This window comes from Brachionichthys hirsutus, unplaced genomic scaffold (assembly GCF_040956055.1).
Source record: "Brachionichthys hirsutus isolate HB-005 unplaced genomic scaffold, CSIRO-AGI_Bhir_v1 contig_956, whole genome shotgun sequence".
NCBI lineage: Eukaryota > Metazoa > Chordata > Actinopteri > Lophiiformes > Brachionichthyidae > Brachionichthys > Brachionichthys hirsutus.
In genome coordinates this window covers 1-25,818 of record NW_027180566.1, presented here as the reverse complement: position 1 = coordinate 25,818, position 25,818 = coordinate 1, and the positions used below count along the sequence as shown (strand labels likewise).

The 25,818-nt window shown below is 46.1% G+C and overlaps 2 protein-coding genes across 2 annotated transcripts; both read right to left on the bottom strand.

The window, feature by feature from the left end:
* Window positions 1–1,087: 1,087 nt before the first annotated feature.
* On the bottom strand, window positions 1,088–13,305 carry LOC137915982 (SH2B adapter protein 2-like). The gene is made up of 9 exons (XM_068759105.1): window positions 13,180–13,305; window positions 7,267–8,203; window positions 4,404–4,505; window positions 4,137–4,228; window positions 3,676–3,776; window positions 3,417–3,578; window positions 3,140–3,339; window positions 2,872–3,046; window positions 1,088–1,610 (listed from the first exon to the last, which is right to left on the bottom strand). Exons 2-9 carry the CDS (start codon window positions 8,170–8,172, stop codon window positions 1,288–1,290), a joined length of 2,061 nt encoding a protein of 686 aa, XP_068615206.1. The 5' UTR covers window positions 8,173–8,203; window positions 13,180–13,305; the 3' UTR covers window positions 1,088–1,287.
* Window positions 13,306–17,649: 4,344 nt separating this feature from the next.
* cux1b (cut-like homeobox 1b) lies at window positions 17,650–19,635 on the bottom strand. Its single transcript, XM_068759109.1, has 7 exons — window positions 19,541–19,635; window positions 19,303–19,419; window positions 19,026–19,109; window positions 18,653–18,709; window positions 18,493–18,573; window positions 18,347–18,411; window positions 17,650–18,267 (listed from the first exon to the last, which is right to left on the bottom strand). The coding sequence occupies exons 1-7, from the start codon at window positions 19,610–19,612 to the stop codon at window positions 18,222–18,224; spliced, it is 522 nt and encodes a 173-aa protein (XP_068615210.1). The 5' UTR covers window positions 19,613–19,635; the 3' UTR covers window positions 17,650–18,221.
* Window positions 19,636–25,818: the final 6,183 nt, after the last annotated feature.

Sequence of the window (25,818 nt, the reverse complement as noted above, 5' to 3'; positions counted from 1 at the left end):
CTGACGGTTAATATTGCGACGCAGGCCTCGGGCAATGAGGACTCCTCCTATTACTAACTTAAAGGTTTAAGGTCAGCACTTTGTGTAAACTGAATCTGCAATATCACATCTTTCTATTCAGGAATGGCCGCCGCGGGCTACCATATCCCAAAGTGCCTGCACCGCTCCAGGTCGCACGAACAGCGCACGATGCAGCACCTGCCTAAAAGCAGGTTCCCAGTCCGTCACATAAATGCTGGATTTGATATATATCAGAGGCTAATAGCACGTCTAATCTACGGGTTATTCAAAGGTTGGGCTTTTTCAGTCCAGAATCAGCACCAGATGAAGGGACCTGGACATTTGTATATATATTTTTAGAAACACTACGGTAGCACACCGATCGCTTACAAATACTTGAAACCGAATAAGACGCCACAGACTCCTAGAAATAATCCAGCCTGCTAGTGAAAATGGGAGCTACCCTGGTTTCCTCTTACCTTCCGTTTCAGCGTTGTCAAACAGAATTAAGCACAACGTGACCGCCGGTGTGTGCGTGTGTGTTGCAATAAAACATGGGAACGAAATAAATCCAATTTGTTCATCACGTCCCGATCAGAAGTGGATGATAATGACCTGCGTCTCATTTTGGGGGGTTTGGTGAGATGATCCTCGTTCTTGTAACGGCCCGTTAAGACCCTTTAAGGCTGTACACTTAAAGGAAAACATCTCCAAGCTAACACTAACACGCCCCTGATGGCTTGTGAGCAGCAGAGACCCAGGGCAGGACTTCGTAGGGAGACCCTGCGGGGACAGTGAGGATATCCGGGACAGACTCAAAGCAGCTTTCCAAACATTATTGGGACGCTCTCAGGAGGTCTGAGGGGAAGGACTGTTTCTTCAGAGTAACTCTTCAGTCGGAGGATGTGAATCAAAGTCATAAACACGCCTCGTCTCATGGCTTCTCCCCCTACGCTCACCTCCACCGCTACTTTCCCCACATCTGACCTCATCTCCTGCTCCCTTTCATCATCCCAGTTACTTCCGGTGACCTTCTGTGTCTGGGTTCGGTGGCCCTGACGACAACCGGGTTTGAAAGGAAGCCAAAGGATTGCAAGGGGATTTATCAGCATGATCTCGCCTCCCTCAAATCAGGCAAACAGGAAATTGCCTTCAAACAAAAACAAACAGGCCGTTTGATCCGGTGGGTTTTTGGAACATTTTCCCCGATTATTCCGTGTCGGCTCCAAACTTTCTGCGTCTAAGTCCAACCTGTAAACTACATAAGTGAACACCTCATTGGGTCGTTTAGTAGAAAGAGTACTGGTTCTCCACCGCTCGCGCCCTGCGAGTCCCGTCGGCATCGTGATAGTCCTCAGAGGCGCCACCTGCCTCCAGCAGGCGCTCGGAGCTGTTGCTCCGGCTCTGCAACCCCCCTCCTCCAGCACCTGGGTCGCTGCGGGAGAGAGAGGGGAGGGCGGTGGGGGAGGAGGAGGCGCTGGAAGAGAGCGGGGCATCAGGAGGGGGCACTACAGGCACTGTGATAGCAGGAGGGTGGAGGGGTGGCTGGGGTGAATCCGTCAGGCAGCCTGCCTCCCTGGGCGGGGTGAGGACCGGAGGCACGTTCACCTCTGTAGCAGGTCGTCAGGGAAAAAGGAAGAAATGATTTTAATAGCAGAGTAAGAATATTAATGGACTCGTGCTGCTGACACTTGTTTGGTACTTTACTCTGCAGACTCGTTCATAGAGCAGCGTGTAAACACGGGCAGCGGGGGGGGGGCTCCTCTCATTGTCCTTTTACTTGGTGGGCAATAACACCGACAACACTGGAGCCAAAGACACGCCTGACCAGCCTATCAGTAAAGCCTTTTACGCCCCGAAACAAACCTCCGCTGTATGCGAGCGTGTGTTTGGGGGGGGGGGGGGGGGGGGCGTGAGTGTGTGTAGGTCCGGCTTTTGGGAAAACAGAAGGCCTCTTTGTGGCCTGCAGGGTGGGCTGGGGCCAGAGTCTAGGCCTGCATGCAAAGCTCCTGCGGTATAATCGCCCCCTCACTCTCCCCGTACAGGAGGGCATTCATCCCACGCCAGGAGAGCAGAGGGCAGGAGAAGTGTTAGTACGGGTGAGGAGGGGTGGGGTGGGGGCTCGCTGAGTTTTAAGGACAAGCATCTGCTATCCATCAAGACGCCAAACTCTGAGAGTTTGTAATCATTCTCTGTCATCCTCTGGTGACCCGAGGAGAGATTGTCAAGCTGAGATGCTTCTTTTCTTTGAAACCCACCGACGATGCGTTTCCAAACGCTGCAAGTCAAAAAGCTCACGCGTTTAAATGTGCCCCTTATTTTTGGAGTGACATTTGGGATAGACCCCTGGGGTGTGCTGCACTAAGCCGAGGTGCGTTTTGTTTAGTAGGTTATGTGATTGACAATGTTTATTTGTTTGTCGTATCTGTCGGTGAGGTTGTGTTTTTATTGTCGTTTATCTGTCAGTACGACTCGGAAATCTGTAAGATCCTGTTGGTGATCATTTCGCCAGGTTTCCTTGCTTACCTAAGGTGTTCACATCAGGGGGGGAGGGGGGAGGTGGAGCTGCACCTGCAGATCTCCTGTGGAGATGAGCTCCATTACAGATTTGTTTAGAAAATGAAGGCGTGCCACAAGGCGATCGAGTTACAGAAGCGAGTTAAAGAAGCGAGTTACAAAGTCGTGCTAGTTATTTTAGTTATCTTAGCCAGTTTATTTAAGTATATGACCTCAAAGTTAAGGGGGGGTCGGGAGGCATTTTAGGCAGTCTTTTTTGCAGTGAAGACAAAAATCCTCTTTCCCTTGTTCACTCAGGTGTCCAACGACTACGACAGTAGCTCATCATCTATGGCAGTTCAAATTGTTTGGTACCTGCGGTGGCGCCTCGCTGCACTTGTACATAGGAGCGTAGTGTGATGTCAGCAGAGCCTCCAGACTCGAGGGGGATCGGGTGGGCATGAAAGTGTCTCAACATATCTGACACGGTGTGAAACCACAGGTGGTGGACATGGCACTGCCCATTGTCGTTCACCGACAAACGCAAATGCTGGAGGGGGGGGAGGGGGGGGAATGGAGAGATAAACGATCAAGGAAAGAAAACATATTCAAACAACACATTTCTCCTCTCCGGTTGCCTCACCTTGGCTTTGCCCTGAAAGTTGAAGGTGAGCACGTACTCCCCGGGCCTCGTCTCACTTTGACGGATAACAAAGAGCCCGTGGCTCCTCGCCCCGCCTGCCAGCACCAGCTGAGCGGCACGCACACGGGACAGCGTACCGTGGAACCACGGGTAGCCCACCAGGCTGGCATCGCCGTCGGACTCTTTGGCTCCTTCGCCACCTGAGCAGATTCATCATCAGTCAAATCCGTGGTGCTCCTGCATGTCTGGAGAGAAAATGAAACGTCTTTGCTCCTACCTGCAGAGGAGTTGGAGGCCTGCGCCTCCGGGGACTGGAGGAAGCGCTCTAACGGCATGTGGGACGGGTGCTGAGTGAAGGGGGGTTCCCTACAACGTACCGAGGGTGCGCTGTAATGCTCTGCTGCTGTAGGGCATGACCTTTCCGAAGAACGATACACACCTACACACACACACACATATATATATTTTTTAACACATCCATCTGAATCAAAATGAAGATATTTGAATGCTATGTAACCGTGGGGTGTTTCGCTCACCCTCAGACAGCAGCTCGCAGCTGCAAGAGGCCACCATGGAGCAGTCTTTGGAGGCCTGACCATGAGGACATGACGCCAGCTCAATGTCATCGCCGCTGTCACTGTACACAAGCAGGCAGGTCAGGAAAACCGCAAGAACATACACACACGTACGCGCGTGCGCAAACACACAACTCCATGCACATCGACGTCCCACAAACACGGGCACAAATACTCTTTCTGTTTACGTCCTGAGCTGCACAACAAGCGTCCACTAACCCAGGAAACTGAGGGGGAATGTCAGCGGTGTGAGCTCTGCCATGTTTGTGTTAAAGCAACCTGTCAAAAATCCCACTAATTTGATGATTAATGACTGTGTGTGTGTGTGTGTGTGTGTGTGTTAGCCCTCCTTCGCCCTCCTCTCCCCGTCCCTCTCTTCTCTCCATCTTCAGGCAACAGCAAATATTTATCTGATGGCTTACCCGGGGTCTATGCAGTCTTGGATGTCAGCTACCCAGGAGTTTTTCTGCAGTGAGTCAATGGTTTCCAGGATGTACTCGACCCCGTTTTCCACCTGTGGAAGCAGCAAAACATTCAAATCACACACTGTGCTCTTGTTCAAAGGACCACATCGGGGGTGCCGAACGGGGTCGGCGAGCTCATTTTTCAACAACCTGTTTTTGTCGAGCCGTCACTCTGAAACCGAGGCAGGTGTGTTAACGTGGCAGAGGAATGGTTGCGGTTACTACCTTCAGAACAAAAGTGTTGTCCTTGTCGGGCATTTCCAGCGGCATGGTGGTCCTCACCTCCACAATGGCTGACAGAGGGATGCTCACTTTGGGCTTTGAGGACTGATGCGAACATGCAGACAAACCAAGTTACTTTCATGATATGGGAAACGCTGCAAACTGGACACAAAGACAGCATTCATACAGTAACTGCAGGCTATTGCAGGTCCTGACTCAGACAAGGTCGTATTAATCTATAGGGCTGAAAAATACTGGATTAAACTCTTCTGCAGCTCTACAGTATGCAGATATTTATATATTTGTTCAGCATTATTCAAATGAAACAGTCAAAAACATATAAAGTTGTAGGTTGAGCTCTTCACAACTCAGATATAAAACCTTTGTTTTAATTGACACTTTATCGATATTAAAGTTTTGCAAACATAACTTGTTGTGGTTAATTCAGTGGGTGTAATTTCTAAATTTAAACCATAATTGTTATTTCATTATGAATATTTAATTTGACGAAAAAAAGCAAGGTTAAGGGCGATTACATAAAACAAATCTAGAGATTTGCTTTATTTAGAGGATGTCAATCATTTCTGCTTGGAATAATGTTTAACTGCCAAATGGTAGTATAATTTTGCACAAATGTAATCTCACTAAAAACCAAAATAAGCGATAAGTAACGGCCCAAAGTTAAATTAATCCTTTATTGCAGCCTGTAGGTTGTAACTGCAACACTTGTAAAAGAAGAAACTTTATATTACAGGCATGGAGCTTTAAATTAGTGGTGTAGGTCTGCAGTGACTCGCGCCACTTTAGACCAAACGGCTCCTTCAGACACATTAATTATGGGTCCAAACACAGTCTGAATGATTGGTACGGATTTAGCAGGAATGAGCCAACACCCAAAATCTTCCTTTATATTATAAAAGGTTATTAAATTAAAGATCACCATTATGGACAGAACAGAAAATTCAGAAAGGATCTGTACCATCGGCAAAAATGTCACCCCCAGCTCGGTTTTTGATGCAGCCTCTTATATCTCAGCGGTTGCTCCAGCGACACAGGAAGCGTTTACAAGAGGGAGAACTCAGAAAACATCCCAGCCTCTGACTGCCCTCTGCGGAGACTCAGATCCAGACCATAATCTCAACATATGTGTGTGTGTGTGCGTGTGTGCCGGGAGAGGAAGAGCAGCGAGTTGGACTAGAAGTCTATCAGAGGCTTATCAGCTGATCTGTCTGGAGCAACACTCCTCTCATCTTGATCTGCCTTAGCAGCTGGCTGCCATCCACGCCCACGATCCTCCCTCTGCATCAGATATCAAAAACCACTTCCTGTATTATACCATCTGACCACTTCCTGTATTTGACCATTTCCTGCCCCTCCATGCACCGTACAGTACAATCCCAGGATTCACTGTCTGTAACATTTGTTGTTGGTCTTGATAAAAACCCACTATAATAATTTTCACGCTCTCATTAGTAGATTGATTTAACTTTATTTTGCGAGTGTCTTCTGTGAATTGGTGAGCTCTGACAAATTCCTGAGCATCCTTCACCTTCAGTGTCTTACGGTTGTGTTTGTTTGTCTAACTGTGGCCCCTTAAAAGCAGCCTGCCCAAACGAGGGACCGTTGCGTCTTCATTGGGTCTCAGCAAATGCTTCAAAGACTTAATGGCAGCAGTGAAAGTGTCAAATTCACAACTGTGTATTAAATCATATTCAAAAATGGACGCTGTACCGTCGGCTTCTAATGAACATTGTGTTGTGAGAAAGATGTCATGCTCTCAGACAGTAGTTTGAATTTCCGTGGGTCATCTCAGGACCTGCGTCGGCGCCGTAACGCAGGCAGTTAGCGCGCCGCAGTGCGCGGTCTCTGCCATACTTACTGAGCAGTTGGCAGATTGATGGTCCTGACAGGGACAGAGTCAGAGCCAGTCAATCAGTTTATCCTTCTCACACTGTTGGGTCTGACCCGGATAGGACTAGAGGGTCTGCATGGCAGGCCTCTCAAGATGTGTGCGTTCAATTAATAGCTGCTCTGAAGTTTCTTTTAGCCTGAGGCTGACAGCAGTTTTCCACATGTGGACGATAACAGCGTAGGCTGAAATGGAGTCATGTAGCATCGATTCCACTTGTGGCGCTCACTAAGTTTAAAGTAACTCACAAGAAATACTCTGGGAACGTTCAGGTTCGGCAGACAGTTCGGCAAAGATGACGAACGAATCAATCAATAATTACTTTTCACACATGAAAGGGAATCTTTGCAATCGGCTTCTCTGTCTCTCGCTCTCTCTCCCTCTCTCTCCCTCCCACACCTCCCTCCTCTCCCCGTCCCCCACGCCTTATCCCCACATCGCCACCGGCCATGATCAAAGGCCAGTGGCGGGTTTACACACACTCCTCTGCACAATCCTGCATGACCTTCTTAAGGTTAGAGGCAATGATCTGGAAATCGCATCTAGACAAATGTGATGTGTGCGTGCATGCATGTGCATGTGTGTGTTCCACCGCAGGGTACGTCACTCAGGGTCATAGGGGTCGGATTGTTATCTCTGATTCAAGAATTATTATTATGCTGATTTATTATTTATTTATTTTTACTAATCTTTACATATAATCTGCTAATTTGCATTTTTTAAGTGACTAGAAAAAAATTGCAATGATAAAAAAAAATTCTGCTGAACTGTTTACCAATATTTGAGGTCTGGACTCTGCCCCCAAATCCAAAAAGGAAATAAGATGGATTTCATCCTTTCCTCTTCCATCCCGTGTTGATGACGTTTGACTATCTGCTTGCCTTTGATGCAGTGGGCGCCAAGACTTTAAATAAAGTTGTTCCCAATGGCCCTCTGTGTCTGTGAGTGTTTGTCTACCTTTGGGGGAACGTAGAATTCCAGTAGGAACCTCTCGCCTCCTTCCTCCCTCTTCATCTTCTTCAGGAGCAGGCGACACTTCTGCCATTGTGCAGCGCCCATACAGTTTGTGTCATCGGCTACCATGTACCTCAGAGCCCCCTCCCTCTGGATTTCAAGCATCTCAGCCTTGTGGCTCTGGGAACCCCGGGGGAGCCGCAGCTTTTGGGACCACCGCTCGCCTCCTGCAGCCTCCCCTATTCCTCCTCCCCCGTTAGCTTTCCTGGCTCCAGAGGGACCGTCAGGTTCAGGGGACGCCCGTCTGTGCCACATCTCCTTCACGCCGTCCACCACACACAGGCTCATGTTTCTCAGAGAGAAGCCCTTTTTGAAGCGAGCCTTTGGGTGGCTAACAGAGACATCCTCTGAGCTGCGGGACTGTCCCAGGGCAGACACCTTGTGGCCTGGTTGTGGGCCTCTGGAGGTGGAGGTGCCACTACCGCCTCCATCTGTCCCTCCCCCTCCACTGTCCATGCTATCTAGAGATTCACTTGAAGCTCCGGCGTCCTTGCGTCTCTGGTAAAGGTCGTGGCCATAGGACAACGGGCAGCCTTGGATTCCCAGGAAAGGAACAATGGTGTATTTTGGCACTACGTTGGAATTGTCCTCCCCTGGTGAAGATGCCTGGTTCTCCCGAGCCTGGGACAGTATTGCAGAGAAGCACTCCAAGAAGTGGTGAGCAAAATGTTGTGAGAAGCTCACATCAGCGCCCGGTGAATCGTAGCACGGGTTCTCTGACAGGAAGCGCTGGAACTTGTCAGCAAAGTCTGCAGCGGAGGCTCGAGCATGGAGCTCACAGAACTCTCGCCAGTCAGGCAGCGGGCACGAGGAGAGCTCCGGGCTACCGGGCGCCACCGCTCCATTCATCACTGGGCCATACCAACCCGTCAAGGAGAGGCTGGAGGGGAAGAAGAAGAGCAGACTTAGTGTGGATGGAAGAAAGCATGTGCAACATGTATTTGCATCTCTTGGCTTTAGATCTGATATACAACAGCCTGCATTTGTGACGGAGCAAGGAATAAAAAGAATGTGAGAATGAAGCAGGCTCCTTAGCCGGCTTGTCTTTACAAGGTTTACATCCTGATGATATCATCAATGCAGATTGTCTACAACTTATTATCAATAATAATAAAAAAGATCCTCTCAAATATCCATTATACAGACATCCTATATAAAATGTTTATTTCACCATAAAAATTGAGGATTTCTCCTGTGAAAACAACATAATTCCATTATTTATGTGCTATGAAAACCTGGCCTGTTTCCAGTGTGTGTGTGTGTGTGTGTGTGTGTGTGTCCTCGGCGCTGCCTCCCTCCCACCGTTGTGTCAGCAACATCCAAAGCCTCTTTTCAACCTGATAAAAGATAATTTTTAAAAAGCTGTACTGAACTTTTCACTCATTCAGCAGTAAAACAACAAAACGTGACGAGGACCGTTTTTCTCACACTTCGCCCTTCCATACAGATGAGGATGAGCCTCTCAGGAATACTGAACTGAAAGCAAGCATGCACGCACGCACACACACACACACACACACAAGTCCGAGTCAGCATGAAACTGAAGCCGCGAGACGGTGGAGGAAGTGGACAGCATTTAGGCTTCTGAGGCTCAGCAGACTAAAGCAGATTACAGTCTGCAAAGGACAGAGATATACAGCAAAACTGATCAGAGGACAGTAATTACAATATTTGGGTCTTGTGCTTTCCTTGACTAATTCCATTTTAGCCATTCTGACACAAATATTTATTAATATAGTAATCCAGCACGTATTTTTAAATGAATGAATCCAGTGGTTCCTTTTTGCCTTTAGTTTAAGTCCATTTCTCTGAGTGGTTAGCAGTTCCACCAGAGATTTGTGGTCTCCAAATGGCTGATCACTTGTATTTTAACCAATGCTGTAAAATTATTGAAAATGTTTCAAAACACCAAATTATTACCCCTGAAATGAATCAGATTGTTAATGATGATTCCTGCCTTCCGGCGTTCCGAATTGACCTCCTGTGTTTTGACCCTGCCTGACCCTTGGATTCTGTTTCTTTGCCTGCTCCTTTGGATCTGTCTGCCTGATTTCTGGAACCGCCTCATTGCTTGCCCCTATCTGGATTTGGCTGCTGGTTTGGACTGACTTCCTCGGTAATGAACGATAAAGCTCAGTTCCTGGATTTCCCTGCTACTGCCATGCATTTGGGTGATCAGGGCCGAGCTGAAGTCTAAAGACAGCATTCTGACGGTGCTACTGGGTGGTATTCATTCAGGTATGGTACAGGGTATTTATTTGGCTCAGCTGTGACGGTGGCAGACTTGAGGCCTGACTAAACGCCTGAATTAGAGGTGAGGAAGACATCTATTCAGACATCTTTTAGCTGCTCAACATAGTATTTTGAGTGTGAGTCCAGGTACGCTGTCTGGACCTGAAGCCTTGCCAGGGTTGATCCTGGACAGGGCATCTCTTCACACTGGCCGGGGTGAGGCGAGGTAAAACAGATTTGAAAGCTTCAGCCAGAGAAAGGAAGCAAAGAGTTGCTTTCGCTAACAGTTTTATCTTAAAAAGCCGGATTTTTTTTTCTCATGCAGGTTTTTTAATCAAATATTTTTCCTCTACTATATCTCCATTGTTGTGTACTTTCACCTACACAGAGGATGTGACTCCTTCCCCCTCAATTGCAAAAGGGCATATTTTTGCTAAATAAGACAGCTGCTAAAACAATCAGTGATTGTGTGGAGGCGGTGGAGACAAGGGGACCATAAAAAAGTAAGACACTTGACAGGATGGGGGGGGGGGGGGGGGGGGCAGAGGTAACACGCCGAGTCTCACACCCACACAACTCCCCTCAGTCTCTTTTCTTCACTGACAAAACAATGAATGAAGGGTGTCAAGGGAATCTGCACCTCCATCCTTCAGGCCTCACAAGCCTTTCCCCCATTAAGACCCTGTCTGTTGTGAAAATCAACCACTACTGCTGTGCCCCCTCCTCTTCCTCCTGCTGCTTCTGTTACCCCGGGGGAGCAGGGCTGATATCTCTGTCAGATGGTTGAGAGTTTTGTCTGTAATAGTAAACTGGCCAGGGAGGAGAGGAAAAAGGCGTCACTGTGCAGGGAGAGAGATCAACCTCAGCCTGGAAACGCCTTCACGTCACGTAGCCCCCGCCGGACCTGACTGCACCGAGCCAGGAACGACATGTGCCTGATTAATATGGTGGCGTTGTGGGTCCCAATAAAGAGCTACTGAGGAAATGATACCATTGCCAAACACAACGGATGTGAAAGGATTCGTGTTTTTAAAGCTGTGTACACGTACCTCTGTGTATTTGCAGAGATGAACACGGCATGCATGTACATTAACAAGCTTCTACAGCCACGCTCCTTGCAAGCACTTTCATGCCAGCAGCACAGCACTTGGAGATGTGATGGCTGATGAAGCTGATTGGTGATAGTGAGCACCCCCCACCCACCCCGGGGGGGGGGGGCTGGGACAGCACATTCTGATTCAACAGGAAATAGCCATGTTAATGCTTGTTTTTGTGACTTTAAACATGTGTAACCCGTGAAGTTTCATAAAACTATAAATACGTCGTTTGTCATTAGACAGACCAACAAACAAACACAAAAACATCTTGCAGGTAACAAAAACACAGCAGGAGAACACAAAGTGAGGATGATCCAAAAAAAAAAAAAATCCAATTGATGAAAAATAGTCATCAAATTAAGTGAATTGTAACACAAATGTAAAAAGAACATGTTGCAATGATGCTCTGTTCGTCGGCTGCTGTGTAGGATGCTACTATAAACAAACGGAGGAGGGCAGAGATCACATGAAGAAAATGTGACTCATCGGCAGAAATCAAAAGCCTGATTATTAGGCTGGACGTCCGGTTGTAAGTGGGAGTGTGGCGCTTTATGTAAGACAGCTTTAGCAGTGATCAAACAAAAGGTTGATGGAAGAAGAGCAAGGAAAAGCAGAGGGCAGGTAGACACCGGAGAAAAAAATCCCCGGGGGGAGGAATTGTGGATATAGCTGCTAATATATATTTACAGCTGTAACGTGGCGTTAAGACGAGGGACAGGGACCAGACGCCACGGTCGGAGACGGGGCAGAGGTTGGAGGCGTCAGTAGTGACCTCCTCTTTACCAACTTTAGATCTGTTCACTGAGAACGGATCACCTCTGACCTCAACCCTGATAACCTCGTCCCTCCCTGATGAGAGTTCGTGCCGATGCGTCAGAGCAGACGATCTTAGGTATGCAGCTGATCCAGACCCTGATACACGCACACACACACACGCACACACACACACACACACTCTCTACAGGAGCCCGATGAGAGGATAGAGCACCACATCCCCAAACAGTAGCCGACTGCCTCTCCTCAGCCTGCCTGTTTCTTTTATCCAGCGTAGATAGCAGAGCCTTGTTACACAGATATTAAACATATTCATTAATGCACGCTCTCTCTCTCTCTCTCTCTCTGTTGCTCGCTCTCTGGTGATTTATTTTGGAAGCTGTGACAACGTAAACACCGAGTGAGCTCAGGCGTCCATATGGCAGCCGGTGATAAGGGACGTAGCGCGTGGGAGACACACATTCTGCCACTGACTTCCATTTCCTCGCCGTCTCTCACCCACCAGGTGTAACTAATTTCACAGATGACCACACGTCTCCGGGAGGAGAAGTGTTCTACGCTCTGCGTGAGCATCCTGCTGCAAAAACTGTTTTTTTGTTCATTGGAGAAAATAAAAAAATAAAACTAAAATCGCAGCCTAATTATCGAACTGATGATTTAATACATGGGGATGGACGCTGTTCAATCACGGCATGAGGTAGATCAGAGTCATGTGATGTCATCACGGTGACATCAATATGTGTTTGATATGTCCTGGGTTCGATGATGTATCTCCACCTCGCAGTGACATATCACAGATATGAGGATTTTCTGCTAAAGGGTTTTATTTTGATGGAATCTATTTCCACGTCGTTCAGGTTTTAATGACGATGGCGTTGGAGGAGGTGTCGTGTTCTCCAACTGCATTTGAATCATCCATTATCCATTAAATATTTTTGTTATTGACATTATTCAAATTGGCGACATTAAACCCAAACCCATTCTATTAGTGACATTTATAACCGCATCACACTGCAGGGTGTTCTGGTTATTCTGCGCGTCTGTCCGGCTGGGTTGGACTGGAGTCTGCTCTAACGATCAGAACTTTTATTGGAACATTTAATGCGTCTACGTAAAGCTTGATTTGAAACGTTTTTACAGCTTAAAGGTGTCAGCAAAATAACATTTTCTAATAAAACACTGCCCGGTTTGCATTTGGTACACAGATATAAGTCACAGAACGCAGTATAATAACCTTATGAGAGTATTTGCTAAGTATATCTGGGCCTTACAATCAGGCTCATATGAACTGACTCCAGCCTATATAAAGATACATGAGAGAAATTCAATATCAGGCCTTGAGCGGGTTCACTGCGGGCCCAGGGAGCCTATTTAAAGTCAACGTGCGCCGACGTGCGCGCTGCGTAATGGACTTCATGAATGGGAACGGGAGCGACCTCCTGCTGAATGGCTGACAGCTCCTGGATCAGAAGGCACCGGATGAATGGAAAGCCATGAGCGGCTCGGTTAACCGAACCGGGACCATCCGGAACATCCGGTCGCTGAGCTGTCCAGTAGAAATCCCGTTTATAGCCTCGCCGGTGCGCGTCGCCTCAACACGAGGCGCGATCCCGAACCGGCCCGTTAATAACGCCGGATTCACCTCCTCCTCCTCCTCCTCCTCCTCCTCTTCTTCTTCTTCCTCCCATCAGCTGGAGGTTTGTTGTTGTTGTTGCGCAACACGACGCGCTGATAAGACATGGAAGGCGCTCACCTCAATGCGGGGCTGCTTTCATGGCGCTGCTCGGCGTCTCCGGTGGATGCGGACCTGCTCTACTGTGGATGAAACGTGGGTATCCCCTCTTCATCCTCCTCTTCCTCCTCCTCCTCCTCTTCCTCCTCCTCCTCTATAAACGCGCAGCGCCAGGCCGTCTCTCCATCGCTCCGCTGTGCGCACTGTGCGCTGCTCCGTGTTTGACTCCGTTCCTCCACGCGCTGCTGACAAGTCGGGAATTATCTGAACACGCCGGCACTTCCTGCAAAGGCTTTCACAATAAAGTTCCAAGGCACGAAAACCCGCACAACTCCAGTCTGCGTTCATACAGTCACTGGTTGATGCGTCACTGGGACCCATGGCGCGACACGCAGCCGATTGATCCAGCCAATGGTGGACGATGGGAGCAGCCGTCCTCTTTGTCCAGTGGACAGAAGAAAACTATGTCTCTCCTTGAATAGCAGCAAAACCATCATCAAGTAGACCAGAAGACCCGTTAGCCAAGTTCTGGCTCTGCCACTGCTGTAGACAAGATGATGGAGGGATGGATGGATGGAGGGATGGATGGATGGATAGAGGGATGGATGGAGGGAGGTATGGATGGATGGAGGGAGGGATGGATGGATGGAGGGATGGATGGATGGATGGAGGGAGGGAGGTATGGATGGAGGGAAGGATGGAGGGATGGATGGAAGGATGGAGGGATGGATGGATGGATGGATGTTGACGTGAGCCGTTTTGACGCAATTCTGCAGGCTCTTATTTTGAAGGATGGCCTTTGTACGTCCATATCCGGTGTGTGTGTGCTAAATGACTGCAGTTTCCTGCATGTGTATGGGTGTGTCTCAATGATCAATTCAGCTGCCATTGATTGATGACTGCCCTTAAAGGAGCCACGCCCTTTTATTATTACCATAAGTCACCACTGACACTGACGTGCGTGTGTTTGTGCGCGTGTGTGTGTGAAAGAGAGTAAATAAAAAAATTCTTTACCGAACGGGTTTGCTGTAATACCCGATTTGTCCAAACACACACTCTGGAGCTGAGCCCAAGATAGCAGAGCGAACCAGACGGTCCACGACACTATCCACGAAATACTGAGGAGGTGAAAGGAATGCGCATTTACTTGCATGCTGCATGCTTAGGTTTGTCACATTTGTATTTATTTATTTAATCAGAATATTTTTGTTATTGCAGCCGAATCCAAGAAAAGACGGTCTTGAAAAATATGATGCAGTTATAGAAAACCACCAAACAATAAGAAAGCAAATACAGTTCCATCCAAACCAGCTACTGCCCTGATTTCCCAAAGATTACAGTGCTGTGTATAAATAAATAACGTAGCGTAAATAAAAACAGGATGTAGCGATTTGCAGACTGTGCTTGATGACAATCTTGTGAAGTTCAAATCCAGCCCGGTAAAATGATTATAACACACATCAAGTCAAAGCAACATCACCTGTAAACTGTTTGTCAGTTTTCTGTTCCTGATGTCAAACAAAATAAGCTTGTATACAAACACAAATGATGTCGAGGTCAAGAAGGGTCCTACACAATTGTCTGTCATTCACGTATGTGTAAATCATGCATTCAACCAAAGTGCCGTGTTAAATCCTTTCTTTTGTACAGTGAAGCTCAAACATCCAAAAACTTGAAATATTTAGGAAAACATTACTTTTATTGAGATGAAACAGCAGGAAGCAAAATTCAGGAAAAGACTGCAAGCCTGTTATGTTGTCTTTGGCTTTATGTCACCTGCCATACGCGCAAAATAATGGGACTGTGTGTCATCATCTCGTCTTGTTCAGAGGAGGAGCAGAGCAGGAATGAGAGTAGAATCAGGAGGGCGGTTTCCTCCATGTTCAGCTATCGGACTCAGCTGAGAGAGTGTTTCAGGCAGACCTTGTCAGAGTAAATCAGGGCGTTCAGCATGGAGCCGACTGACAGAGGCCTGTTTCCATAGAAACATCCAAAGAGGGAGGGGGCGTACCGCCAGCGTGCAGACAGAGGAAGAGGAGAGAGAGAGGAGGAGCAGAGATTATGAGACATCAGAGTATGCTACTGATTTATCCATAAAATAAATCACAGACATCTCTCAAACACACACACAAAGTCAAAGTCAGCTTTATTCTACGTGCACACACACACAGAGAGAACTGAGATTGTGTGTGTCTCTGCTCCGTGAAAACGAAAGAAAAGCTAAGGGCAGATAAAAAGAAAGAATATATATATATACAGTCCAAATCAAAAAGGAGGCACATACAGCATTAAATAAATACAAACAACAAAGCCCCCTCCTTCACCCACACGCTCCGTTTCCACGCAACAGTCCTCACTGTTCTGTGGACCGAGTAACACAAAGAGGAAAACTCATGAATGGTGCGTTCGTTCACTGAATGAGGTTTTCACAGCCACAGAGAAATGAATGAAGACGATCCTGTGAATGGAAGAAAAGGCATTCGATGCCAAGCCAACGGATTCATGCGGAGCGTTTACACTTCCTCAAATCAAACGTTGTTTTGTTCTCAGGTTTGTTCCACATTTCGTTAAATTCTATGATTCCATTGCTTTGATTAGTAATTATTTTGACAAGTTGTTTTTTTCCTCCCCACACACTTCCTGTTAGTGACAGTTAACCTCTTGATGCTCATTTAATTCACATTCAGTGATTAAATGTTCACTCACTAGCTTCTGTTTATTAATGAATACATTTCAACATTAATAATTAGCAGAATTTCTCTTCAAAACAGAAAGTGAACGCATGTGACTGAAATGTTCGAAATCACACAAATGAGAGAGAGAACGTGACTTTAGTTTCCGTCTTTGGACAAAGGAAGGAAATTAAAAATGTCAGCATGAGCTATCGGAAGCAGGAGCTTTTAATAAGAATAGATCAATTAAATAAAAATGAAAGTTTGATTGGTTGCAACTCTAAAAAGGTCTCTGATTCGATCCGTTGCTACAGAGGACAATGGGTTGGTGCATTAAAAAGATATCATTACAGGTTCTAATAAAAACGGCTCAGAGATGCGGGAAGAAGACGCAATCAAACAGACAAGAGGGACTCCATCCAGGAGAGTTAGCTAAATAATTCATGTCGACAATAAAACTAAACTTGACTGCCCTCTGCTGAACCCATGCTAGAAATGAAAACCCTGGACAACAGAGCTGAGCTGATCCAAACCTCTACTTTACAAACTCCTACTGTACACCTGGCATCGGTCGCTCCGGGATGACATTTACGCCCGAGAATAGCCTCAACATAAGCATGACAGTGCACAAATTAAAATGCTGACCTGTCAGTGTGCTGTCATTGAAGCACAGCTCAGTCCACGTGAAACAAACCACACCGCAGGAAAAAAATAAAATAACCTCAGGCCATTCAGCTTCGTTAAGATGCAGAGATGGAAGACACAGAGGAAGGAGCGGGGGAATAGTCGCTGGAAGGAGGTGGAGATAAAAGAGAGGTCAAAGGTGTGGGCATCCAATTAGGGTTGAAGGTGGAGGACAAAATTAAGCTGTAATTGTGCCGATATCTTGGGATCTGCACCGACTGATAAGGAAAAGGGGCTAGAAATAGAGGAAAGAGGAAGTGTGTGTGTGTGTGTGTGTGGTCTGCAAGTCTCGCTAGCCTTTATTGGGTGTGAGTGGGGGCGCTCTTTGAGAGGCCCCCCATGAATAATGCAGCATTCAGTCATACCCGAGCACAAGCAGCCACCAGCGGGAACCACCGATCAGCAAATCTGTTCTGCTTCTAGACATTAATGGAAGGCTCCTCACGGGCCCTCTGACACAAAGACCGCTCCTCACTTATACAAGACATACTATTATGATATTAATGTAACGTTTATTAAAGGTCAAGTCTGCATATTCTATATTAAACATTTGTAGTCTGTAATTTTTATTTTTTGTTATCAATGAATGAATCTCACTCAGTGCACGGCTGAGTACCTCCAGCAACAAAATGAGGATTGATCCTGATGAAAAATAATACAAGGCTACACTGTGCATGGTCATCGCGTGGAAAAAGGAAGCTCATCCATCATCCTGCATGTGCCACGGTGAATAGAAGGTCACCAAGCATCGCACCTGCAGCAGGAATGAGCTGCACAGACAACACCTGTAAACGGGACAAATTCATTCCTGGTCGAGAGTAAGAAAAACATACATCATCGAGAGACGTAAGCCTCGACTCAGTGTCCCCATTATGTCCCCCAACAGTTTGATTCTCATAATGAGACTCCCTTAACCATAAAATATGGAGTCACATTGTTATTATTAACCTGGTAGCTGGTTTAGAGTCATCAAATAGAGTATAGACAAACTCAGTGAGCACAGATTCAGCAGAGGATGTGACTAAAATGAATAATGTGCAATCCAACGTTCCTGTACGATAAAATCTGTATCTAATATAAATGGAATGACAAAATAAAAACCAAATACACTTGGCAGCATAGCCTTTATTTGGAATATATCATTAAAGAGAAGTAAAACATGCACAGTATTCCATCCATACTAGAATCCCACGCTCTGCAGCGATTACTTTATAGCGGCTGCCTCATCAATCAGGAGAGGAGCAAACGGAAAGAAACAATTCAAAGTGACCATAACCTGTAAATATGTCCACCCCTCCTTCATATCCCACTCAATTATTAACTAGAACCATAATAACATCACCAATGCCATATTTATTGATCTCTAAATATAATCAGTTACAGCAGCGACCTCCTTCCACTAAAGTACGGCGGTCCCTTCGGCGTGAGAAGACACACACTTCATCAACCCCAAGTGATCGGCTGTCAATATCTATTAACGCAAGAAGAAGGAACCTTAATTTTGTACTCACTAGATTTCTAAATTCATTTCACCTCATTAAATCAAAGAATTTGTAAACGAAAGCAAGTAGTGAACCGTTTGACTGCTTTAAGCCGCCCCCTGCTGGAGATGTTATCTACTGCAAGAAGAACAAAGGCAAAGCTCCCCTCTTCATGTAACAACAACGATGTAAAAACAAGATGGACTTTGGACCACTCAAATCTCACTTAAAGGTTTTGGTCCTCGTGGAAGCGGTGGAGGTGGTCAGCGTACCTGGAAGTAGAACAGAAACATGAATTAAAAACCGCCGCCACAACAAGCATCTCCTCAACCGCAGGATGAATGCGCTCACTTTTTAGCACAGAAAGCAGTGCAATCTCTGCCAATGCTCTCGCTCCACGCAGTCTTGTACAACACCTGCATGAAAAAGCAGAGTGTACAGTTTTAGTTGTCACTGATGCTGCAGAAACAGAACGAGAAGCCCTTCAGGAGACTCACCAAGAAGACCAGACAGTGCAGGAGCAGCGTGTAGAAGAAAGCGACAGTCCGGGCCACCTTGTTGGAAAGAATCACACGGCCCTGACACGAAAGAAGAGGTGGATGAGTCGAGAGGAACTGTGGGAAGAGAAGTGTGTGTGTCTGTGTGTGCGTGTGTTACCAGTCCCAGAGTTGCTTTATCCCAGGGGCTTAGGCTCAGGTATCGGCGCTGGCGCTCCTGTAAACACAGAAACTAGTCAAAAACACTGGATTTGGAAAGTAATGGATACAAACATAGAATAAAAGAATAAATCCGCGCATGAGGTTGCATGTGACGCGTTTGTTAAGCCTCTACCGAGCTCCTCCGTTCCCAAGACGCATGAAATACTCAGGATCGCAGGTGCATTTTCCCCATTTAGGACAAAAGCACCTTTATCAAATTCTAATGACACAAGTGTGTTTGAGCCCTTGAACCAACGCAGCGAGTCCATAAAGAGGGAAAAGGAAATCAAGATTTTTTTATAGGTGTAAATACTCGGTGTGTTTTCCTGTACCTTCCTGCTGAAAGAAGCAAACGGGTCCAGTCTCTCCTCGTACTGGGAGGAGTAGCGCATCACAGTGTCGTCACTTCCTTCAGCCTAGAGTGCAGGGAAAAAGAAACACACTAATACGACTCCAAATTTTTTTTTTTTACAACCAGACACCAGAAAAAAGAGCATCACCTGACACACACACACGCGCGCACACACACACACGCGCGCGCACACACACACACGCGCGCGCACACACACACACACACGCACGCACGCACGCACGCACGCACGCACGCACCCTGCCAGGGTAGCTCTGCAGGAACTTGATTTTCTCGTAGAGCTTGATGTTGTCCGCCCTCAGGCTGTCCAGCTCGTTCTGCAAGGCCTGCATGGTCTGCTGCATGGAGCGATTCTCCTGCAGGGGGGAGGGGGGGGGGGGGGGGCACAGAGGAAACAAATAGATGAGACGTTAGAGTTCAGACCAAAAAGAAAAGTAAAACCCACAGGAAGACGACGTTTGAGCGGCGATGACTCACAGCTTCCAGCTCCTGGTTGCGGGAGCGAAACCTCTCCCTTTGGCTGGAGATTATCGAGAGCAGAGAGTCCATCTGCCCCTGAGGAAGCTCCGGATTGGGGTTTACGCCAGAACCTGGAAATAACACGGAGAGCATACAGACACCATAAGTCACCAGCTCTTACACCGTGCCTCCGTTTGGATGCTTTTATCCATCTTAAGCCAAGTGAACGCTCAGGAACAGGACTCATATTGACTGTCACATGGAAGAACAGAAGGGCTCTAATCAGGCTGGTTTGCAGTATTTAAACAGACCCCCCCCCCCCCCAACCCCCCACAGAGCCTCGGCTCAGCAGGTTTATTTGACTTCAGAGATGATCAGCATCCTCACTGTGAGAAGTGACAACACGTTGGCGTGCGCTGAAGAAAGTGTCAAACACAAAACTCAGATGAGACAAAGATTGTTCAAATATTTAACCCGAATATTTGGCCCTTGGACCTATCATGCGTCTCTCATCAAGGACGCGTTCGTTCCTCTTAAAGGTTCTTCTTGTGACTTTCTGTCAAATCTAGTAGAGTTTTGATTATTTTATAGTTAGAGCTCTGTTTTGGACTTCTCCTTGTAGGTATGAAGTGGGCGGGCCTCCGATGGGAAAAGGGGACGTTGGATATTTCTGTTCGCAAATTGCAACTGAGAATTTGTGATAAGTAAAAAACGAGGACCTTTGATAGTTGCTTTTTTTCTTTATGGAACAGCAGATTAACTGCACTCGGTCATTGAGGGGAAAAGTCACTGCTTAATGTCTGAGGACACATTTGAGGTTTATATTTAAGAATTAAAAACTCTATGATGAAGTGAGGAAACCAAAGAAGGCTCGTACGACTTGCTTTTTAAACACGCGCCCACGTCTGACCGGACTCGAGGTCGTGGACGTACCGGTGAACATGGCGCTGGCCTCTTTGATCGGCTCCGGGATGCTCCCCATGTCGCCGACCTCCGATCCGTCGGCGTCGGGGCGTGGCAGGGAGGACATGGCCTGAACGGTGCTCAGGTCACGCTCCAGCTTCAGGATGAGGGCTTCCTGCTCCGCGCTGGTCCTCACTGCAGACGAAAACTCCACCTGCAGGTCTGCGTACCGACCTGACGGGAGCAGAGGCGGGGTGGGGGAGATGAGGATCATTTTTAGATTGTTGATTTCAGCGATTCGCGTCATATTTTGTTTCGGGTTCCCATGACAACTCACCTGTGGAAGCTGTAAATGGCAGAAGCAAGTCCAACATCCACAACATTAAGTGATTCGTGCAATCTAGTCTGTCCTGCCTTTCTGACTTTTCTCTGAGAATACTTATACGACAAACATCATCCATGTTTTGAACAAAGCAGAATCCCAACAGGAGCTCGGACAAAGCGAGAAAGAAAGAAACTACCACAGTTAGTATTTGTATAAAAGAGATTTACTTCAATTATCACACCTAGGGTGCATGTGAATAATAATGATGATGATGATGAATCAAATGTCAATCATAACAAATACATTGTGAACGTTTCATACAGTGATATTGCTTTTCAATGTTGTAGAAGGGACTGTTTTACAGTGCTGAGAACAAACAACATGATACGTTTAGTAAATAGAAAGATAAAGAAACAATGATACATGAGGAGAAACGAAAGGGAGGGAGACCCGGAAGGAGAAAAAAGCATCTCAGGAGTGACAGAAGTGCTCGGGAAACAGCTTTCAAAAAACATCTTAACCATCCCTTTACAGTCATGCAGCCTCTTGTACTACAGCACACGTGTACACACACACACACACACACACACACACACACACACTCACATAAAAGCAGTGAGAAAAGTTATGAGCATTATTACTTCCACATTGTTGATGACAGGTTGGACAAATCGTCTAAAAACACTCTGAACTTGCTAAAACCTCAACAAGCACCTTAAAGCTTTCCACAAGGGAAGGGGTGGGGGTGGGGGGGGGTGAAGATCTCCCCAGGTCATTTGGTTGTCAGACTACTCTGTCATCGAAGCTATGGGTGAAATGAAGTGACGACACAAGGTAGCCAAAAAAAAATAAAAAAATTAAAAACCCGGAAGCAGCCTTTTGACAGACGGATAACGGCGTCACTCTTCGGCGTTCTGCTTCCTCTTTTAAAGTCTGCTATCCTTTTGTTTTGTTCCAAAGTTGATCTCTGCGCATTCAACCTGCACAGTCTGGCAGTTAAGAGGAAATATTTTAAGACTTAAAATGAGCTGAAGTCAATGTGAGAAGAGAGCAAAAAAAAAAAGAAGCAAAAAAGAAAGCAAACAGCACGTAAAGTGTAGGGGGGGGGGGGGGGGGCGTTTAAAGAATGAGTGTATTGTGCTGCGTTGCGTGTGTATGATGTATTACTGAGTGTGTGCTATGCATACAGCACCGCTGATTCAGAAAGTGTTTCCTTACAAAACCCACTTCATAAGATATATTCTAAAATTATTACAAAAAACATCTGAGGTTTTTCTTTCGTTCGTTCATTTTCTGTTTTCGTTTTCCTGAATACGGTGACCAGTGCTGCTGTTCAGGCTTCCATTACTACAACTAATGTCAAGTGAATAACCACGACTTCAAAACAGATCATACACAGTAAAGCTTTACAACTTCAGAAAACATACGATATACAGCATCTGTTACACCTTTTACAATGTTATTCAACAGTGTATAGAATCATCTGATTTAAATTTGTAGAAAAATATCTGTGGATCATGGAAAAAGTCCTGAATCGTCCCTTCTCTTCTCCCGCCTTCAAACAAAAGCATACTGTGACAATAGTGAATCGTTGGCGACTTGATCGACCGTATTTACACGTCTCTTCCGAATAGCCGCCGGCATTGGCACGCAGTCACCATCAATACCTGTAGCGCCCTTATTTAAAGGTCACAGCAAACCTGACACAAACAGAACAATACAAAATGCCCTATGAATAAATTCAGTGTTATTACAGTGTAACGCTGTTTCTGCATGCTTCCTCCTTCATTCAAAGCTCTGGCCTTCCACTGCTAGTTAGGTTTTTGTAGAACGTAAGAAATGCATCATGGGAAAAATAACCGTGTTAAATAAGACCCTGGGACCAAAGCATGCGCCGAGGTCAGCTATAAGAACGCGCGCTGTGCTCCAGCAGAGCGGGGAAAACCAAGTCGACTTGAGCGTACCGCTGGGAAGACGGATGGCAAAATAAACTTGGATCTAAACGCAGATATGTGATGAGCAAAATGGGGAGCGAGGTCGTCAGCGTCCAATGACATCACTAGTTTGGTGCCCTGCTTGGCAGTTAAAGGCACAAATCTGATGACATCACGTGGTTTTGGGGGTGAGCTGATGGATCCGGCTCTGTAATGGTGAATGTTAAGTGCTTATACGTTACGGTAGCTTCTCGTCACCGTGGAATCTACTGAGGGTGTCCAGTCTGAGCAGGTTCAGCCGAGAGACGGATGTTTTACACCAGCCGTCCCACCGGAGGAGTCCGTGTTTCTAGAATCTTAGAGCGATGAGATAACAGGTTTAGCCGATTCACCTCACCGCCGAGCAACGAGGTTATCCGTGTCTTTTGGCGGGTTTTTCAATATACCTGGTGTATATTTAGAGAAAGGGGCGGATCAGAGATTTTGGACTGAAACGGACTCCTGATGTCTACGATGAACCTTTTTTTGTTTGAAATAAGGGGCTGCTGCGTAGGAATCAGTTCATCCTCAAAGCAAACTTCGAACCGTTTTATGTTAGTGTTGGGATATGAAAGCGGAGTCTGTGCTCGTTTGTTTTTTTATTAAAGGCATACATTTAGCAGGATGCCGGGATCGTACTCTGTCGTAGTGTTTTTACAGACCCTGTCCAAGTCGCTTTGTTACGGACTGCAATATAAATCCTGCATAATCACAAGCTGGCTATCTGATCAATGTGGCTTAAGCTACACCTGCTAGCTGGTAACACCTCTCTAATCTCAATTTGGCAGATATGACCTCCTTCAAGTTAGCATGCGTTCCTCAAGTTTAAGAAATTTCTTTTGACCTACTTAAAGTGTACACATTTGGACCTGCTTAATCGCCTTAATGTGATTAATGGGTGGGCGAACGCCATCAAACGAAAAGCTGCATGCCCTGCCGCGCATTAGTGTCGGGCGTGCCCGAGAAACAGCCAAAAATAATAAACATAACAAAAAGAAAACTCGTCCGAGAATAGAAAACAGGTAAAGAGATCATATTTTCGCTGATCTTGATATGTCCTTTGACTCTCTAGCTAGCGATTTAAGAGCGTAACTGTTGTGGGAGAAGCTTTATGCTAATGGGAGCATGAACTGTAGCAAACACATTACTTCTCTCTCTCTCTCTCTCTCTCTCTCTCTCTCTCAGAACCTATTGAAATGACACTAAACTTTAGGATTCATGAATATACAAACAAAATGAGAACTAGTACATCTTTGTAAATATTAACCAAATACTGCCGGCAGTCTACACGTCTAATAAAAATGTTACTTGCCCTCAGGAACAGTATAATCCCTTAAAAAATAGACAACTCAAATAATAAGACATTAAATGAAAAATACAGCACCTATAAATAAGCAGAATAAAAACCAAAACTATAAATGCAAAATAGCAATGAATCCAAGCTACAGTAAATCATAGTATTACACTAGTTTGTGAGAAGATTAATGTCATGGTAACGCATCAAACAGCTTAAAGAAGGGTGTCAGTTGTGCACAAGTAGTGTGTGCAAGTAGATATGAAATATGACCAAACTCATTAGAAACACTGAACACTCCTCGACTGCACACACATGTATTTGACAGGCGTGTGTGTGTGTTCTTGCACCCGGTGCACACACACACACACACACACATTCACACACACACAAAGGGGAGGCAGTAGGCTGACAGGCACTGAGGGCTTGTGTGGGACAGGGAGGAGGTGATATGCCTTATAATTTGTAGTGTATACAGTAGAATTCAAAGAGACTTCGATCCCTGGATCCAGGAGGAGCTGAGGAGACTGGCGACTACTTGTACCAGAGTTGGGGTGAATTCACTTTGACAACAGTCTACAGAAAGTACAGATTCATCTGGTATCTGTACAATTGCAATTTACTCACTACAACCATTTATTTATTTATTTTTCCCTGTTAGAAATGTCGCTATTGATGATCAACTTCTTGAATTTGATTCGGAGTGAATTGACCTCGACCCTGACTTACATGCAGGCAAATACAAATGTGCACGACACACGCACTCTTTCCTGATTTGGCCTATAAAAAGACGCGTTTTTGTGAATAGAGAAAATTTGTTTGACGGTGCAGACACACACTCACACACACACACACACACACACCCAGCAGGTCCAGTGCTGGGTAGAGCTGTGACGTGCACAACCTAAAACAACAACAGACATATAAAATATCACCATGTCAGACAGCTACAGTACTATGTGGATTCATTGTATAGTATGTCAACAATGCATCATCATTCCATTTTATTTGTTCTTTTTTTTTGTTTAAAAACAGTAACGAGATATTCTCTTATTTTATGTTCTTACTTTTGTACTAATTAAAAATGCTCGCTAAAATTCCCTATTTTTTACTCTTTAGAGTCAATAGACTGTGCAATCTCTTATTGGCAACCAAATTGCAATATTTATAAAAAAGAAGAAAGAGATCATCCTTCATCTTCAAAAGAAGGGTTTCAGGAAGCAAGAGAGGGTTTTCCTTCCTTCCTTCCTTCCTTCCTTCCTCTTCAGATGAGTGTGTGTTTGTGACGAGTTAAGAGACCCTTCTGGCCATCTCATGGCTGTCAGCAGGATCGGATGCGGGACACAACAGGCAGGAGTTCACGTCTTCCGTCAGTAACGTGGCAGCTCAGCCGACAGGCCTTCTACGACCCTCTGAAGAGTGTAGGAGTGAGATTAGAATGAAAACATGCTGCCATTGAGAAACAGAACACACGCCCCCTTTTGCGGGGTGTGCACAAACATATAAACACACACACACACACGCCGAAACAACCCCCCCCCTACGACTTACAAACACACACACACACGCAGTGAGTGAAAAAAGGCAAAGGGTTTGTAACAGTCACTCTACAGTGTGAAAAATGAGGCGTCTCACTGAGTGAGGGGAGGTTTGTGGACACTTGGGAGGTGAGAAGAAGAGCGGAAAGAATCTCCTCTAAGAAAGTGAGAGTCCTTCTACGAGTTCCTGTTTATCGATCAGTGTCTATCACTGTGACAGCTGCTGTGGTCAGGCCTTGCTGTGTCACCGAGTCCAGGTTCCG

Bases quoted from the DNA above. Each gene is read 5' to 3' on its own strand.
- LOC137915982 (XM_068759105.1), bottom strand. From the start codon at position 8,172: ATGAATGGAGCGGTGGCGCCCGGTAGCCCGGAGCTCTCCTCGTGCCCG. The intron at 4,229-4,403 runs GTAGTAACCGCA...CTGCTTCCACAG, and splicing joins ACAACACTTTTGTTCTGAAG to GTGGAAAACGGGGTCGAGTA. The intron at 3,777-4,136 runs GTAAGCCATCAG...GCTTGTGTACAG, and splicing joins CAAGACTGCATAGACCCCGG to TGACAGCGGCGATGACATTG.
- cux1b (XM_068759109.1), bottom strand. From the start codon at position 19,612: ATGGACTCTCTGCTCTCGATAATCTCCAGCCAAAGGGAGAGGTTTCGC. The intron at 19,110-19,302 runs GTGCGTGCGTGC...CCTGCACTCTAG, and splicing joins TGCAGAGCTACCCTGGCAGG to GCTGAAGGAAGTGACGACAC. The intron at 18,268-18,346 runs GTGAGCGCATTC...TTCTACTTCCAG, and splicing joins ACTGCTTTCTGTGCTAAAAA to GTACGCTGACCACCTCCACC.